Source organism: Larus michahellis, chromosome 8, assembly GCF_964199755.1.
Source record: "Larus michahellis chromosome 8, bLarMic1.1, whole genome shotgun sequence".
Taxonomy (NCBI): domain Eukaryota; kingdom Metazoa; phylum Chordata; class Aves; order Charadriiformes; family Laridae; genus Larus; species Larus michahellis.
In genome coordinates, this window is record NC_133903.1 from 9633195 (window position 1) to 9652061 (window position 18867).

The following is an 18867-nucleotide window of genomic DNA, read 5'->3' on the forward strand; positions in this document are numbered from 1 at the left end:
GGAACTCACTGGTAAATGCAGAGCTTGGAAAACAAGCTCTCGTGAAGAAGCACAGAGCTAAAACAAAGAATTAATAGCCACAACAAAAGATGCTGCAAAGTAATCCAATTTACCACTCTCACAGCTCCACTAAAAACATGTCAAGGAAAAGGATTTACCACTGGAAAGCAGACATTCAAAGACAGTATTAAAACTACAAAACAAAGTAGAATCACATCACTTTAAAAAGGAAAAGAAAGATACTGTGAACAGTTAAAAAGTATGAGAAGACTTTCAGAATAGGTATTCTACTTGTGACGGGAACAAGATCATATTAAGTAGTGATGTAGACTTAATGCTCATTCTAGTCCCAGAGTAGCTCCAATTTTTTTCCCCCAAATCACTTTTTGTCAGAATTTCCAATTACTTAAGACTGAGCTAACAGGATAGCTAAAAACTGGCCCTGATTCAATCAATAATTCAGATCAAAAAAAAGAAAACATATTTTTTGTTCTTCATAATATCTGGTGTTACTCCATTGTTTCATCTGATATAGTGGCATATTTCTTAGTTAAGCATTTATCACACACATGCTTCGATAGCAAGTTTCTGGTGTCATTACTTAAGTTGTAATTCTTTTTCAGCTCATTGCAGGATTTTGTCAGCCTGTGAACTACTACACAGATGAACTAGTTTCTTTTTGCATGGTAATAATAAAGCACATCATTTGTGATTAGAGCTCTTGCATAATTATGCAGGAGAAAAACATTCCATGCTTTCCATAATTTCTAAGTCATTTAGGACAACCTACCTCACAGCAACGACTGTGTCAACTACAGTCAGCTGTCTGGGTTATTTAGATCACAGGATTAGTGTCAGAAATTAAGAGCTGCTTTAATATGACAATCACTGTAACACTGCTTGAAACAGGGCTGTATTTTAATTACCTCAAATATAAGACTTTGTTGAAATCCTAAGTTATTATCCACAGCTAGAAATATTCCTGAAATAAGAGAACCTTTACATAGACAAATTCATGCCTTACCTTGTGAAAGGCACTGATTTGCCAGAGCAACCTGTCCCGAGTGTAGATACAGATTAAGACGTGTGAAAATACTGCTCAGAGATGGAATTGTAATGAAGCAGAAGGCAACACAAGCCTAAAGCAAATAAAAAAAATTAAACTGAAGAAAATTTCTAACTCAGAGTTACAGCAATCATTACTGATTTTATACACGATTACGTGTGTGGAACTTGTCAGAGCAGGGGCATAGTGTGTACTTGGGAGGCGGCAGATGTAGTGCAGCGTGCTGCAGCTTTAGACCTACTGCAGCAGCCCAGAAGGCGTGCATACAGAATATGGCCAGTGCCGCCCTAGCTAGCCTTTGTCCAAGGCACCATACACAGGTGCCGTAAACAAAAATCCATTAATTAGTGGTAGCATATGCAAACACCTTCACAACACATGAAGACGAAGACATCTTAGTTGCTAAGCTTCAGGTGAGAAGAGGGGAACGCAAGCAACTTGCATAGCCCATGCATAGTTCAAAGCTCATTTGACCACATCTATATAAACTTGGAGGCACAAAAGCTGAAAGGAGTACTTTATTTGAAATTCAGACACTGATTTCAGCATATCAACACTGATATTATGAGACAGAAGTTTAAATATATTCTTTTCGCCCTATCTCCCATTTTTTCTGTGATTGAGTTAAATAGAAAATAAGTATTTTATTTCAAATATAATTTGAAAAGCTGAGCTTTCTAGAATTCACAGAACTACCTCTCCAATGAACCTTCCTTTGGAGAGGGAGTCAATCTTGCTGCCCTTTTTTAACACAGAACTGCTATTAGGTGCTTTGGGTCTTTTTTTCTTAAATGGCAGCATTTAGCTTTAGAGAGTAAAGATCAATGGTAACAAGAGAAAGTGAGACTACAAACAGTGTTAAAAAATACTAACATACTGTTTTTACAAAAATTATAAACTTAGGTGGCAGCAGATAGTATTATCTGCTAAGAAGGGAGGCTCAAAGTTTATTAGAGTCAAGACCTACCCTGACAAACGCAGCAGTCTTTCTGGAATGATTTCCTTTCATCACCTTTCTTGTTTCCATTGCTAGTTGGTTCACAGACTACGTGTAAAAAAGAAAAACAAGTAATTAAGAAAAATGCACAGATTTATTAGGTCAGTGGCAAATAACAAACTGCATGTTTTACTGCATGCATTTAGAGAACAGAAACTGTCAAAAGGGATCCTGATATGGTGTGCCTTTACTGTACTATTACATTTTTACTTGGAGAATTTTAATGACTGTTCCTTAAAGCAAATATGATTCTGAAGGTTTGTGAATGTAGACTTGTTGATTTATTCAAGGCTTTAGATCCTCCCTTGCTTCGCAGCTAGAGTGCTGTCATCACCTCCTTCCTGGCATAAAAAAAATCATGATTTCTAGCTAACACACTTATTAAAAAACAAACAAACAAAATAACAGAAAGATTTAAAAAAAGATACAATGTTGCAAAGGAATCAGCTGCAGCTAATGCTCACCTGACATGTGACTCAATACAGAAGAGAGATTAACCTTCCCAATCACAGCAGGGCTCTGCCTATATCTGCAGCAAGATACAGTCTAATCTCTCCTAGATAGAGGATTATAGAAGAACGAACCCAAATTCTGAATGCACAAAAGTGACGTTTATTTTATTAGACATGAAATCTCTTGCAAGATAGCCAGTTTTCTTTCTTGCAATGATACCACACATGCCTGTCAAGCAAGAACTTCAGAGAGTTTGGAGTGATAAAATGAGAGACAAGATCAAAGTCTACTTTAAAAACACCTGATAAAAAGACTTCAGACTTATTTTGACAGACCAATAATCTGGGCAGGGAATGGGACAACTGCAAATATATCCCCACTTATTATGATAATGTAGATAAACTGTAGCTTACATGAATCAACTGCACAAGAACAGGCTCCAGATTGCAAAACATTGACCTGGCTTCAACATAGAAACTCAGCTGTTGTTCGAAGTCACGGCCAAATGAAACCTATAAAAGACAAAACCCCCCCTAGATTTTACCATTGTAGGCCATTAACTTTAAGAAATATAAAACTGCACGCAGATAAACCACAGACATTCAAAAAGCTCACCACTAACAACAAAATAGTCCGTTTAACTGTCTGCTTTCCTATACTTAACCTTCAGGGAAACTTCAAAGTTTTGCTGGGTTTTTTTGTCCATACTCCACATAATCTTCTACTTCACAGATCAAGTAGTTATCAGGAATACAAAATTTAAATCTAGATTTGTGTTTTCAAAACTAGCAGAACTCTTGACTCTTTACGGAACAGGGGCAAAGTCTTGGTATGGTTCATACTTAAAAAGGTAAAACAAAAACAAACCCAGAAAACCAGAAATAGATCAGTGAATCTGTATTCAGATTCCTGTAATTTCTAGTTGCTACAGGGCCTCCATGAGAAATTAGCATCGTCCTAACTAGATATACCAGTAAGAAAAGCAGGTTTTCCTTGAGTTTGGTTAATAAATATATGCTTATACAGTATGGCAAAAGCCTGCAACCTTGCAGGCTGGCAGGAAAGAAGAGAAATCAAAAACAACCTTGTGTGAGAGCACTCTACTTCCAACGCTCCAGATTTTAAAAAACCAAGTGCTGTCAGCTGGAGTGTCTCAGCTGTCAATTAAAAGCCCAGCAAGAGAAACAGTCTCCAGGCAGTCTACATTTGTGTATTCAAATGGATTTTTTTTTTTTCTAATAGAAGTAAAGGCTGCATTATTTATTATTTCTCAAGCCACATGGGAATGAAGTTTTTACAGAATTAAAATAAAAATTACATTTAATCTATACAGTGAAAGATCAGAGGAACTACACCAGAAAAACAAAGGATTGCTTCTTATATTGCAGACAACTGTCTTTGCCATTGCTCCATTTGTGCAACTGCTGATTCTTGAGTCCTCATCTCAAGAAAGCTTCTCTAAAAACATAACATTTTCCACAAAAAAGCCTGACTGTAAGGATGACTGTTACAACTGCTTTTCCCTCCACATCTTAATGTGTGCTGTTTTAAAATTTATAACTAGTCATTTTGCTGCTACGGGCTTTTTTTCCCCCCTAAACCAAGACTATAAAGCCACATCAAACATAATTCAATGTGGGAAATCCTCCTAAAGGAAATTATGCAATATTATACTGCATATAAAGCTTAATAACAAAAAATTATATTAAAAACATATTAAATAGCAAATTACTATAGCTGAAGAGAAAGCAACCATCTAGACATAAATTCATAAAATTGCAACAAAGAACAAAGAGGACAAGCAGAGACGAAGCCTGTCAGCTCTGACTTTGTGAAAGAAAAGCCAAGCACTGAGAGTACCTGGTTAGAGAATAAAAAAAACCTTGAGAACATCTACGTAAAACAACTTGAAATCTCAAACAAACAGACAAGAACAAAAAAATTTACTGGCATAAGAGGGAGGGAGGGGTTGAAAATTAATTTCAAGACATAACTACTGGTGGGTTTTGGGACTACTAATTTGGTGATACAAATTATCTCACTTGTAAGTGAAGATAAACAAAACCAAGAATAACATGCAAGTTATATTTATTTTGTGTTTTTTAAAGCTGGTATTGGTTCCACTTAGAGCTGGGTAGTGGAACTTCATTCACATAAGTCAGTGACCTCTCTGATGCTATAATTTGCAAGACTTTAATCGCTGTTTAACTTTTAAATACTTACCATGTTTTACATGAGATTTGAAAAACTAGCAGAAAATATGATTAAATAAACAACGTCTGCACTTTCAACTCTCATATTGCAGCACGTCAGCTTCTGTCTTAAGCAGGTCAGACACAGTCTCTGATTCAGCTCCATAGGCACCTGTTTCTCCTGGGGACCTCATGAAAATCCGAGCTCTAAGGTACATCGCAACAGTTGCATACAATTGTCACTCACCATTTTTATGAATCCATTTATCAAAGCTGCTAACATTCTTTTCTCATCCTCAAGTGTTAGTGCACTGTAAGAGAAAATTTATGCAGTACATTTTAGAATATTGCTTATCTTATTTATCTGTAAAGGTTCAAATGATATATACTACTTTAAATTATGTTATGTCCATATAAAATATTCATTGCACACTAAGACGCTAAGCTCACAATTTGAGTTATAAAGCAATAAAACTAATTTTAATATGAATATCACCAAGTCAACCATACAGCAAACTAAATTCCAAATTTAAAGAAAAAGTAAAAGTTGCTAGAGTGTCTTTACATTTTACAGAAACTCGGATTTTGGCACGAAGAGAACAAAGCTAAGCTAATATTCTTTCTGCAGCAAGCAAATGGCTTCAGTCTTATGTTACAACAGGAGAACTTGAGTAGGAACTGATTATAAAAACCCAAAGAAATTAGTAAATCTATTTTTAGAAGAAAGTTATCCTATTTAAGGGGAAAAGGCTTTAAAATACACTTTAAATAGTTTATGTAATAGTTCATCTATTTATTTTAGAAACAACACTAGTTTATTGGTTTGGGGGGGTTGTTTTTGTTTTGCTTTTTACTAACCCTGCTGCGTAATTTAAAAAATAATTACCATCACCCCGTTACAGTGTTGCCTTTTTGATGTTTTAGTAAGAACTGAACTAAACTGATACGTAAAAAGAGTTTCTTTTCAAGATTATCACAGATACCTATTCTATAGCAAGAGTCCAAATCTGATTTGAAATAAATTTACATCACATGAAAATCCAATAAGTCAAACCTGTTTCACTGAAAATGGATGAACAAAAAGTCAAATTACAACTAACTAATACAATTTAATCCTTTTACTGTCACATACTTGGCTCCAGCTTTGACCTTTAGTATATCAGTTACCAATTTCCTAGCTCAGACACCAGATGGGAAGAGAACAATAGTTTTATTATACAAATTCAGTAAAGGAGGAAAGAAAATCTCAGCTTGATTAGCTCATTAGTGCACTGCCAATCAAAAGAGTCAACTGATGGGCTCTGAAAGGCTCAGAAGACTTGTAATGAGATCTCCGGGTCAGTTATAGGTTTCCAGTTCAATTCTGAATCAGACCCCTACCAGTCTAAAGGCAACAGCCTTTATCCTCCAACAGCTGTTACGGGGGTCAGCAAGCCCTACACAATGGGCTGGGAGCTTCCTGAACCAGGATGTAAAAATAGATGCAGGAGTTACTTTAAGATAGTTAGAATTTATGATGGTTTGCCAATAAGAAATGACACAACAGAACCAGGCAAACGATGTACACCATCTTAACTCAGCTAAAAGAACCGCTGGTTTAAGGGATTTTGAGGACCTTGGCAAACTATCAAAATTGTTTTGGCAAAACGGCAGAGGAAGTACCAAACATGGATTAACATAAACGGCTTAGTTTTTTTAATTAGCTGTTTTAGCTTCAATATATTGTTCTATTTAAAGGCTGAAGTGCTTTTAGCGCAACATACAGCCAAATAAGGTGCTCTAACCCAAATAAAGCACTCTAGATGGTATAAATTGGAATTACATGCCAAATCTGATTTCTTTACTGGCAGTAAATCTTGCATTCATGGCATATCAAGGCTGAGAAAGTTACAAGTTCTCTTAAAGCTTCTGCCACACTGAGAGGCTGAAGAAGAAACTGTGCCCTTACAATTCTACTCAACCCAAAACTAGAAGGAAAAAAAGGAGATTTTTGCTCTTAAGGTCTAAAATTTGCAGCATTGTGATTCTGTCTCTATTTTCAATCAGAGATTTCTGTGTGATTTTTGAGAGTTACCTACAACCTACCATAACTCTTTCACATTGCAGAAGCTTGATTTACAAGTATCTGCCAGTACTGCAAGACCCTCTACTTCAAAGTACTACAAAAATGGAAAGAAAATTATCATAGTCAAGTTTGGCACACAAACACCTTTTTTTCCTACTTATAAATCTGTTTGAAATAAATATTAACAGAAATTACAGGTAGACTATCAAGTCATAATTGCTGAGGACTTGGCATATCAGAAGACATTTGGCACAGAGAAGAAACAATATCCTGACCTATACACAACTGGTATTCAAACAGTGAGGGTGCAACAGGGCACCCAGGATCCCTAACAACCTCAGCACTCAAAGTCAAGGGGAAAAGAGAAAAGGAGGATTTAGGGAAAGACATAGATGGTTCAAGAGCTTCTCCTCTGTTCTTGCTTCCCCTACTCAAGTTCCTAGAAGTCTTCCAGGTGTCCTTCTAAAGATTTCACACCACTTTGTAATGACTGAAAAAAGTGGCTCAAAAAAAGGGTATAACTGAGTAGGGCAATCTGTGCTTTAACGGCTACATATTAATTTAAATCTCAAAAGTAGTTCATTATCCACTATAACTCAAAGATTACATTAGTTTCACTCTCAAAAATATTTTTAAAAGATTGGACTGTTTCATGTCTCTGCTTCACTAGACAACTCTAAAAAAATAAATTGCTACTTTCCTTTTAAAATTCTGCTTCAGTATTCAAAATAAAGCAGTAATTAAAGAGCAAATGGTATGTGCTGCCACTTCACTGCACAGCTCTTCCCTCACTACTAATTGGATTCATGTCTTAATCCAACATAAAACAAACAGCCTCAGAAGTGGGGAACTGTACAACAAGCATGCAAACTTCGCATAAACGATAGTTATTAGCATGAGTAAAGTTAATCTTACTTCACAGAATCGTGCATCGTCTTGCAGATATGCAGAAGAGCATTGAGTATAACAGGATCCTTTGTAGATTCCTGCTGATGCCTATAAAATGTTTTAGAAAAAGTGATGAAAAATCCTGCTCTGCCAAAATGAAAAAAAATGAATAAAGTAACACCGATTTAATGCGTAATTCCAATCATCAGCATTGTACGACCCTACAGAAGTTTTATATTCATTTTTTAACAAACAGAACTCCAAAGATCACATGGTTAATAGACATAAAATTCCAACAAATGCCAGTCAAGAAATATTATCTTAACGCACGGAGCTTTTCTGCCAAGCTACAGAATCTGACTCCTTAAGGGACACAACAAGCTCGATGTGACACACTGAGGAAATCTAAGAACGTCAAAACAAAGCAATCCTCGATCTACCAAGAAGCAATATAGTTTCTCATTTACTGATGGACGGTCAGGAAGGGCAAGTGTCACATTTAGGTGCAGAAGCACACGTGCAGTGGAGCACCTCTAAGATGATTAAGGGGCTGCAGTATCTCTCATATGAGCAAAGGCCAAGAGAGCTAGGACTATTTAGCCCAGAGAAGAGAAGGCTTGGGCAGGCTTAGCGGTGTATATAAATAACCCGAAGGGAAGATGAAAAAGAAAAAAAGTGTTTCAAGGAACGTGATAATTATTGGGGGGCGGGGAAGGACTGTTTGACTTTTAGAATATTTGAAGATGAAGCCTCATGTTCTAAGTTCATTTTCAGCTGGGGAAATATCCATTTTTCTACATAATGGAGCTTGTAACAAGAGACTGTCTCTCTTCCTCCATTGTACCAACGTAAAACGTTCTGTACTGTCACATCAGCTGGAATATGAAATAAATTTCATAAACCAACTAAGGCAACATAAATTTAAAAAAGCTCAGAGAACGACTATTCTGACAATTCACAGCAAGTCAGCATCAATGCGATTACTTCAACTTAAGCTTTCTTTGTGAACAGTTAATCAGTCAATCAATAGATTAACAAAATTAACACGTTTTCTTCCCCCCCCAGCCTGGAACACCTTCACAAGCTAAGTGGCCTATATACTGACTCATCTTCCCCAGCAATCTTTCAATACATTCTCCAGATCCTCCAGAGTGCATTTGATCTGAATACTCTCCACTTACTTAATAAAAGATTCCATGATGCACTTGCAAACCTCCACTCTCACATTTTCCTTCTGGAACATATCCAGAAACGGCAAGAATTTCTCCTGAAAGAACAAATACATAAAAAAGTAAAATTAGGTATTTTACAAACAACACAGTAAAACAATAAATATTTTTGATAAGTTTTATAATCATAGCTGGTTTAGTTAAAATTATTTTAATCTTTTTTGAAGACAGTAATTCATCTTGAAGGATGAAAGTGTGTAACGAATGGAAAAGTGCTGATGGCTGAAAGGTGTATCAATTTACTGATTGCAGTGATCCAGGATAAAACACAAACCACAGAACTGTTTGAATCAAATGTTGCAAAATCTTTAAAAGCAATAATATGCTTGACACAGCTTAAGATCATGATAAATTCAGACATCTATGGGGAAAAAAAGGCAGGATATTAAAACCAATGAAAACAGGCCACACACCAGCAACCATTTTGCACATATTCAGGGCAACTTATGAATGTCCAAGACATTCAAATTGTCTTCAAAGAAAAGGGTTTAGGTTGTTAAGATATCAAAATACTCAGTTTCTGTACCATCTTAAGGTAAGGGTAAGTTTTTCAGAATTATCTGAGCAATCTGCGAACAAGACTTCACTCCATATCCACAGGATTTGAATTTTATTCTTCAACTGTTTTCAGTACTTCGACATACACTGTCTTTGTTTCTCTTTATCTACCTCATATGCAGCCTCTGACCTCTCCAAGTTTCACTTTGCTTCAATGCTAAACTTAAGCCTTATGATAAAGCATGGCAAATATCTATAAGACAAAAACAGCTATCAGCAACTACATGAACACACACACACACATAAATAAATGGTATTTTATCTTCCATTGATTGTCACTTATGCCATAGTAACAAACAAACTTAGAGAATCTAACAGCCTAAAAAAGTATAGAAAATTGGAGTTGGAATAACAAATATTTAAGTAGCAAGCAGTGGAGAGCTTTCAAAACGTTTCTGCACTTATCTTCTTAAAAAATGCAAACAATCCAAATATCCAAGTCAGGTAAATTCTCTTGCAGAAACAGTGCAAAGTAGTTCTTCCTAAAAATTTATTAAACAGAGCATCACTTACCACTGAAAAAAGCAGAGAGAAGTCATGGATATACGTAATAACTTTGTGAATAATTGACTGCAGCTAAAGGAAAAAAAAATAGAAAGGGAGGGAAAATGATTGTAATACAAGTTAAATTAAGGCTATCCACACCAGAGATTATTCTTCTCTAGTTATTCATAGAAAACTGGGCTGGAAGACACTTCAAGCATTCATCAATGTAATTTCTTTCCCCAAAGCAGGATCAACTACAGCTATGCTGTTCTTAACAGATGTTTTTCCAACATGCTCTTCAGAACTCATATGAACAGAGGCTGACCAGCCTACCCAGGCTTTATTTGTTCTTTATTTTTTATAGTTAGCAGATTTTTCTGATTTATAATCTGCATGTCCTCCAGCTCTCTAGACTAAAACAAACAAACAAAAAAAACCCCAAACCAGTTTGTTAAATCGTCTTTTGTCGGCACTTTATCTAACCACACAAACCTTCCTCTAGAACCACTTCAACTAATCCATATCTCACATGGCATGCAGTCTCAAGAACTGGACATGATAATTCACTGAAGCCTTAAGAATGTCAAGTAGAGATGGATTATTTTATGGTTTAATTCTGTTTAAACAGCCTGCCATGATTGATAATTTTCTTCAGCAGAATATTACTGTTGATGTAGGAGTTAGCTATTGCTAACTCTAAATACATAAATCATTCTGGTTTAGCATTTCTCTGGACTGAAAGATTGTGCAGGGAAAATAGGAGGAACAAGTCACAGCATTACACTGTTCCAAAAGGTTTCCCAAATTATAGCCAGTGTTTAAAAATAATTATTTTGCGGTATGAGACATCAGCAATGTTTTAGAATTAATTTCATCTAAGAAAATGCACATCAGATTTTTACAGAATTCACAAAGTAAGTTCTTTACCTGTGGGTAAGCATCTTCAAATGCTCGATCAGGAGTCATGTGTTTGATAACATCAGCCAAAACTGTATTGACCTCTCGCTTCTGTGTAGCAAGAAATCAGGTTACAAAATACAGTAATGAAATCACCACATAAATCAAGTCACTGAAAACCAGTAGGATAATTTACTTCCATTTGCCAAAGCATCAGCTTTCTACAGAGCTCTAGTTAAGCCAGGAACTTCAGCCATAGCTCCAGAAAATCCTTAACTAAACTGGTCCACCTGCCATTAAAATAAAAGGATAAGAAATGTGCAGTGCTGGGAAGTGCTGCATCTTCAAGCTGCACTTCAAAGCTGCATCTTTTGTCCCTATTCATCTGTCATGAAAGGAAGAACATTTTTTCATTCACTACTGAAGTCCTACACACTTATATTGAATAATCATAGCTTTTCCATTTTTAATAAAACTGCTAATGTAGCCACTTCAGCTGCATCACAAAACCATCAAAGGAAACAAAGTAATTTTCGCCTACCTTAAAATGTCTGCATGTATACTCCACCCACACTTCAGCACAGTTGATATAATCCTAGAAATACACGTGTTTTACGATTACCAATATTTAGAGGAAGTTATAAGAAACAGACTTACAAAAATACACTTAAAAGAGTAACTCTTAAGGTATGATTCATGCAGACCTAAAGATCTAGCACTAATGACAAACCTCAAAAGTGCTTACGTATGTAAGTAGAGCTGAGAAAAGCAGGGATTGTATAAAGATATTATCATATATCATATTTTTTGGCAACTTTTTTATCTAGAAAAGGTAAGCCATGTCATGCTAAGCATATGCTTACTGAACAATGGCTACAATTTTGCCCTAAACACAGAATTGGTAGGGAAACAGAATGGACAATAACTCACTTGTGGGTTCTTCAGCTTCGTTATAACCTTCCAGGCTTCATTTAATATTTGAAGGCGATCATTTTCAGGGGGATCAGCCAACGCCAAGTTTAATCCCAAGGAGCGAAAGAGGAGATGCTGGAAGTTAATGAGAAATTTTGAATTAAAAGCAGAAGATATGTGTCTGTCCAACACTGCCCTAGCAGATACACTGTGCAGAAAGATTTTTTTGGATTGAACCACCTTTTATTTAAATTGTGTGCAAGTTTCGTAGGCAACTAAGAGTATAAAGAACTCTATCAGACAACCAACAGGAGTTGTTACAAATCGCATACAAAGAGTTACCTTTGGGAATCCAGATTCATCACACTCTTTAATCATGCCAATGAAGTCCATAGATCTTGCAGCAATAAACTCTGCTCTGAATGCTGACATTACTGAATTCAACAGCAAAGCACTGCAATCAACACAAATAACACAAATCAATACAGCTCAACATCAACTAAAATTCTGTTGTCCCTTCATTTACATTAATCTGAACTTCTTAGACTAACAACTGACCAGCATCTATTCTAAATTTAAAGAAGGGGAGAAGGAAGAAAAAACCCTCACAAACTGAGACTGCACTGGTGAGGAGTAATAGTGCATAAGCAAAGCAAGAAAACATTAAGCCATCAAGACAAGGAAAAGGTAACCCAGCCTGTAGAATAATTGTTCCACACAGGTTTTTTGAAGCCATCGTTTTGCCAGAAGTTTGCTAGAAAGATAAAGTAAACCAGCAGTAGCTGACATGCTTCAAAACTTACTCTCTCTTTTTTAAGTACTGTTCAGAAGTATACTTTGGCAGGGCAAATCTTGGTTGTGAATTAAAATATTTATATGCATTATAAAAGTCAGACCTCTAGCAGCTGCACTGTTAGGATTAAAATAATTCCAAACAGTCATTATCATACAATAACTGGCAGTAACATATCTAGACATTTAGGATTAATCATTTAGACCCATATTTGAATTACTATCCAGCCAAAGTTACCGATGGAAGAGTGATGTCATTGCGTTAATGTAAAACCCAGTTTACTGATACTATTATGCAAACGTTAGAAACAAACCCTAGTATCACTCAAAAGGCAATGCCTTTGGGCAAACGCAGTCATGAGTTAGCAGAGAAGTGGCCTCATGTGCCACTGTGTCCTTCACTTATCTGAAACAGACAGTCTGAATATGGGGCAGTTTACCTTGAGGGAAATTCCACGGAATGCTTAAAATAGCCCAGCATCCTCTCTGACTGAACATTAGTGGTCCCATTGCAATTTGACTGGAATTTGCATTTTATGATTAGACAAGTACTTCCAGTTCACTAGACACATGCTTTGCTATACAGAGAAGCAGCCTGTCACTTCTCACTTTTCCAACATAGTTAATGGAAAATACTGAGATTATTTAAAGATTTATATATTGATGCCTCTTGCTTTGTAGTATTTTGACAGTTCTGAGAATACATAAAACCACAGAACTCCACTTTAAAAGAAACTACTGTGCTTTATAGATAATCTAAACCGGATTATTCAGGTTCCCAATAAAACATTCCCAAAAACATTTCTTTAACCTCCCTCCCCTTATTATACTCATCATTTTGTCCTTCCTTCAAAGAGCAGACAGGCACAAAGAGAAGGCACCTAGCCCATTTTTTTAGAAATCCTAAAAGGTGATTTAAAAATAAGTTCCACAAAACAAATCAACACCTATACAAAATAATGAATACAGCAGAGTACGTGGATTATTTTTACCCATATTATACACTCTGATACAATAGTATCTTCGCATCGTATTTTTTAAATCACACTTTCTCCACACTCCTTAGCTCAGTCACAGAATGCTAATGCTGGCATTCCTCATTTAAGTGATTAACATTATTTTAGTTGCTCAGCCAATGAAGAATTGGACTGTGCAAGGCGCATCAGAAAAAAAATAGGTAGCTGAACACTTTCACAGAACTCAGCCTACCTACCCAAGAAAATGAACTGAGATGAGCTCATCAGCGGCCAAATTGCATTCACACAACTCAGAAAGTACATCCAAAACTTCCAGACCATCTTCCTGAACTACTCACTGAAGGTGATCAGCTGCACACAGACTTCTGGGATACTAATTTTAATGTTGAAATTTAATATTGAAAAAAAGCACGGTTGCCTAAATATTACCGTCTTCCAAAGGTGTCAGCTGCTTTACAACTTCCCTTGCAAAATGCACGTATGGGCTGACTGCAGCCAGTGGAGGCTAGGGGAAAGGAAGGGGAGGAAAACAGGGGAAAATGAAGCACAACCAGGGATGAGAGACGCAACTGATGGAGAACACATTACGTGTCCTAAACGTTGGCTTAGGAGCCAAAATACAGCAACCAATTTAATTAATTTAATTTTTGCTCTACAAGTAATCTACCATATTTTAGGATTCATCTCTGGAAAACAGATGTCCATAATCATGATTTAATAAGCTACTGAGAGAACAAAAGCTATACTATGCATCCAAAAAGTGTTTTCAAAAGGGAGCAAGAGAATTTTATTACAGAAACTCATGGGTACTCATTATGGACTCATGTCTTCTACGTTGTGCAATACTTACTTATTCCCCAGTTTTTTGCATCTCTCCATCATCTCAGTAAGCAGAACCTGGAAGAATTACTTATAAAAATTAGTGAGTAAAGACTCTGCAAATAAATTCAGCTTTAATTACTGCAGTGAAGTCTACTAAAAGCTGTTTTAATTACCTACCCTATACATTCCAATAATCTTGTCTTATCCTGTATTTATAACACAAGAAAACACTGGTGCAGTACAACATAAAAGACACCTACTGTACATTTTAATCAAATATACAGTGACATTTTAATCAAAAACACTGTTTCAGGAAAGTCAAATTTGCAATCCTTCAGCCATTTCTCAAAATAATTACTATTTGCCACCAAGGTCAATTACCTCTGGCAGGAGAGGTGAAGATTACCAACTCTTTGCCATAGAATGCAACACAGACTGACAGAGATTAAAATAGCCTGTTGACTATGTTAAGTAATTACAAAGCTACAGTTTACTCAAATCATGTTTATATCTGTACGACAGAAGAAACTAATGAATTCAGGAAATAAAGATTAAACAAACAGGAATACTGCCTATGAATTTAAAGTGGTCTAATTTGAGCTTTGTGGAAACAAACATTCTTCCTGTATAGGAGAGAAACAAGCAGTCGAATCTCAGCTCTTTATACTCGCTTTCACACTCATGTAAGTACCGACTCGGGGTTTTTTTTTTTAATAGGCAAAATTAACTCTTCACCCCAACACTTCCTTTAGTATCAAGCATTACCATGCTTCCTTACCTCAGGAGCACGGTATGCAATACACTGTAAAATCCAGTCTATAGCAGGAGAATACAGAGTCAAATACAAAGGAATTTCCACACATTGTACTACCAGCTGATTCTGAACTGTATCACCGTGAATCTGTTGAAATAAAAGACAAAAACATGTTGCTGTGAAAAGGTATTTAATAGCAGCTTTGATAAACTGGACAAAATTTGTGTATGAACAGAAAAGACAACACGCAAGATCACAAAGATACACAGATATTCTGAAGCATTCCTTGCATGCTGGGGAAAAACTATCAAGCTCATAGCATGTATTATTAGACACATGCTGAATAGAGCAGTTTCAACGTACCAGAATGTATGTAAAATTTCCCGTACTATACCTGGGTACAGGAACATACCTAAACCTACATTTAAAAACTTCAAAGATTTTTTGAAAGTATGCAGTAGTTTTGTTAATGAGTGTATTTATGTGATTTTGTGAATAAAAACCCTATTTGCTTACTTGTTTAAATGTTAGAAGAAAGTCAAAGAAATTTTTGTTAAGGCTTTCTTTAAGTTGTGGTGCCACTTCCATCCCAACCTGTATTAGAAGAAAGAGAAAGATTTTATCTGCATCTGTCACCTACGATTCTCCTTCAACTGGAAGACAAAAATGCATTTTCCAGAGGACACCTCGTCACACGCATCAAATCAATAAATGGCATTGCATCACGTGCTTTTGACTGATTATTTCCTTGTTACATAGTTACAGCCACTAACAACTACCCTGAGGTAGTTACAGCTGCGTTTAAGCATGGTTCTCCTAACATCAGCTCCAAGTATCCGTAAGCAACGAGGAAATCCATGTCTACCCCAGTGCTTGCACTGCAGCAGCCTATGTTCATTGTATGCAGCCTACAGTGAAGAACATTTTAGAAGTCAAAGTTCAGAAATTGCTTATAATCATGTGTATTTATTCCGTGGGCAAAATGAAGCAAGGATCGCAAAGGAAAATATGAATATATAGATAGATATAGATAAAATATTGATAAATAATACAAGATGATGCACAAACACAAGGCCTATGTAGTAAAGCTGGAACTGCAAAGGAAACTAATCAATACAGGCCTGTTTTCAATAACATGGATTAATAATATCAGAAAATAAAAATGTGGCATATTACTAAAGAAAAGAGAAAGAAGCAGCACATAAAGTATTTTTACTTTTTATAAAACACTAAAAGGAAGATTCTCCATTATTAAAACAAAAGAGAAATTTTATTTTTTGGTTTGTTAAGAGGAAGAGACAGGGTGTTGACTACTTCAGATAAAAACAGTAGTTAAAAGAAATTTTAATTTAGTGGCAGAGCTAGCTGCAGTAAATCTTTGATACAGATCTGAAGTGTTAAATGATAGCCTACCCTGCAAAGGTATGCTCTTGCATAGACTGCAACCAGCGGATCTCCAATTCCTCTAATCATAGCTGTTAACCGTGGGAGACATTCTGAAATCCCCCTGTTAAGATTTTTCAGAAATGAAAATGAGATTTAACAATCAATATCAGAATTATATCACCTACAGATAACTTCAGTAGTTGCCTTGTAGATTAACAACCGAGTGGGAGTTATAGAAACATCTACCAAAGAGGAAGCATATTAGCACAAAATTTTATTTCCGAAGTAAAACTTATGTGTATAGTAACATATACCCTGTATTCGAATTGCAGCATTTGCCATTAGGAGTAGTGAAGACAGCCAGGTTGGCTGCTTGGCTTGTAAAAGACAAGCACAACTAAAAAAACTCCTCCTGAAGTTTGGAGGAAGAGCAGAGCTGTAGAAGGGCTGCAATTCAATGTGAAGAAAGCATCCGCTTGAAGTGGAACTGGCAGAACTCCCTGTATGTCTCATTTTCCCACCGGTCCTTTTTGACAGAGTTGTACTAGTGCCTGGAGATGAGGCCCATCAATTCCAGTAAAAGACTGCTTTTTAGGGATAATGAAGTTGTCACTATAGTAGCAATTTGGCTTACAACACTCATTTCAAAATATAACTGAAAAAGGACGATTACACGTGAAGGAACACTTTCAGCTCAGCAACTGACACTGTTTGGAAACATATGAAGCTTATACCAAGATCTGCAAAAGATAATGGTTCATTGTTCCTAGATTGTTTCTGCAACTCTGTCTCTAGCAATACAACACATCAATGTTTTCCTTTGAGTTTTCTATCCTGTCTTTTTGCCATAGCCCTCATCTCAACAGTCTTGCTTCCCCCTCCACCATCTGAAGCCACTGAAGCCACGTCACAATTATACGTATATTCCAAAACTGCAAACACTATTGCATTCCAAACTGTACCACAGTTCACCTTGAATTTATTCCACGGCATTCTCACCAAAAACTCCAAAACTCTTCAGTGCTGCTTTTCCTCAGACCTATTAAGACCCTATCCACCACTAATCATGGAACTTGCATGCTTAACTCCTTAAATTAGTTTATAAGCCTACCCACTCACTTCTTTCCCACACTTAGCATTTAACTCTTACGTTTTGGATAGGAACTTATTGCACTTCAGTATTGCTGCTTCCACGTAACTAAAATGAAGCCAAGTTAAGGAACAAAACTAAGATGCACGGCATTTAAAACCACATAAACAAACTTACACACCAAAACCACATAAACAAACTTATACACCAAATACATATTGAATAAACTTTTTCAAGGCCTTCTGTAATTGATCTCACTACACTTTGTTGATTTTTACTATTCCTCTACAAGATTTTCGTTTCCCAAGTTTTCACATATCAGCTCTACTTTATCACTCCCATGCTGCTCGTAGCCAGTAATTCAGCATTCAGTTTACTATGAAACATGACTCAAAATTAAAATTTAAAACATAGAGCCTGAAACAAACAAAACAAAGTTAGTATAAACATCAAGTTGTTGTGGGTTTTATTGAAACAAACACATCCATTTTTTGAAAAGTCTGTGAAAAACCTGCAGACATGCTCCAAGAGTCTCAGTTGACAAGGATACAATCTGGGAATGAGTTCTCTGATTGAAGCAATCTTGAAAAACCAGTTTAAGCAAGTTTCTTTAGCAGTATCGTTTACACACTCTGGAGAAAAATTATCTGGGGAAAGAAAACAACACAGAAATAGTTACATTCTTTCTGGAAACAAGTCACTTTTCATTCTGGGTTTAAAATTGTATTCTCTTTCCTTTCAACAAGAAGTTAGGCACACCATATAAACAGGTATTATGTTTGATTCAGTAAGGGCTGAGTACATAGAGAGCGAGAAAAGGTAACTAGAGCTTCCGCCTTGCATTAAGTAACATTCCAGAAGCTGGACATTCCAGAATCTAATGTCCGACTCCCCCCAAAAGCAGAAATTGTAAAAAAAACACATAATATAAGGAATCCATAACAATTACATGTCTATAAATCTATAACAATGCATACATATAAAAGAGATTTAAGCACTCAAATTCTTTACTTTAAAAGGCTAATACAATTTTTAAAGAACATTATTTAAAACGATATTGCAAGAAGTAGAAAATATTAAACACTGACAGAACATGTGTTTTTGAGTGCTAAACATCTAACACTGCAGCGCAGTTCTCCCCTCATGAGCTCTGGGACTATTTGTGTCAGCTGCCAGCAGGAAAAAGCTGCCACCCTGGGGTGAAAAAGATGGGTTACGGTGACAGTGCTCCGGTCAGGCGGGCATGCAGTTGCATGGCTAACTGCCTCCTCTTTCTCGAGACTCCCTGGAACAGAATGCCAAA

The 18867-nt window shown here is 36.2% G+C and overlaps 1 protein-coding gene across 2 annotated transcripts in view; it reads right to left on the minus strand.

The window, feature by feature from the left end:
* VPS35L (VPS35 endosomal protein sorting factor like) overlaps positions 1-18867 on the minus strand; it is a 54732-nt gene that overhangs the window by 22165 nt on the left and 13700 nt on the right. For both annotated transcript variants that reach the window (XM_074598530.1, XM_074598531.1), the window contains 17 exons: positions 18115-18211; positions 17625-17672; positions 16502-16595; positions 15605-15682; positions 15113-15235; positions 14363-14409; positions 12086-12197; positions 11762-11878; positions 11373-11426; positions 10862-10942; positions 9962-10024; positions 8843-8928; positions 7689-7769; positions 4956-5019; positions 2930-3028; positions 2034-2111; positions 1025-1139 (listed from right to left, as the gene is read on the minus strand). In XM_074598530.1, coding sequence (XP_074454631.1) covers positions 1025-1139; positions 2034-2111; positions 2930-3028; positions 4956-5019; positions 7689-7769; positions 8843-8928; positions 9962-10024; positions 10862-10942; positions 11373-11426; positions 11762-11878; positions 12086-12197; positions 14363-14409; positions 15113-15235; positions 15605-15682; positions 16502-16595; positions 17625-17672; positions 18115-18211 — 1437 coding nt within the window. The remainder of the gene's footprint in view (positions 1-1024; positions 1140-2033; positions 2112-2929; positions 3029-4955; positions 5020-7688; positions 7770-8842; positions 8929-9961; positions 10025-10861; positions 10943-11372; positions 11427-11761; positions 11879-12085; positions 12198-14362; positions 14410-15112; positions 15236-15604; positions 15683-16501; positions 16596-17624; positions 17673-18114; positions 18212-18867) is intronic.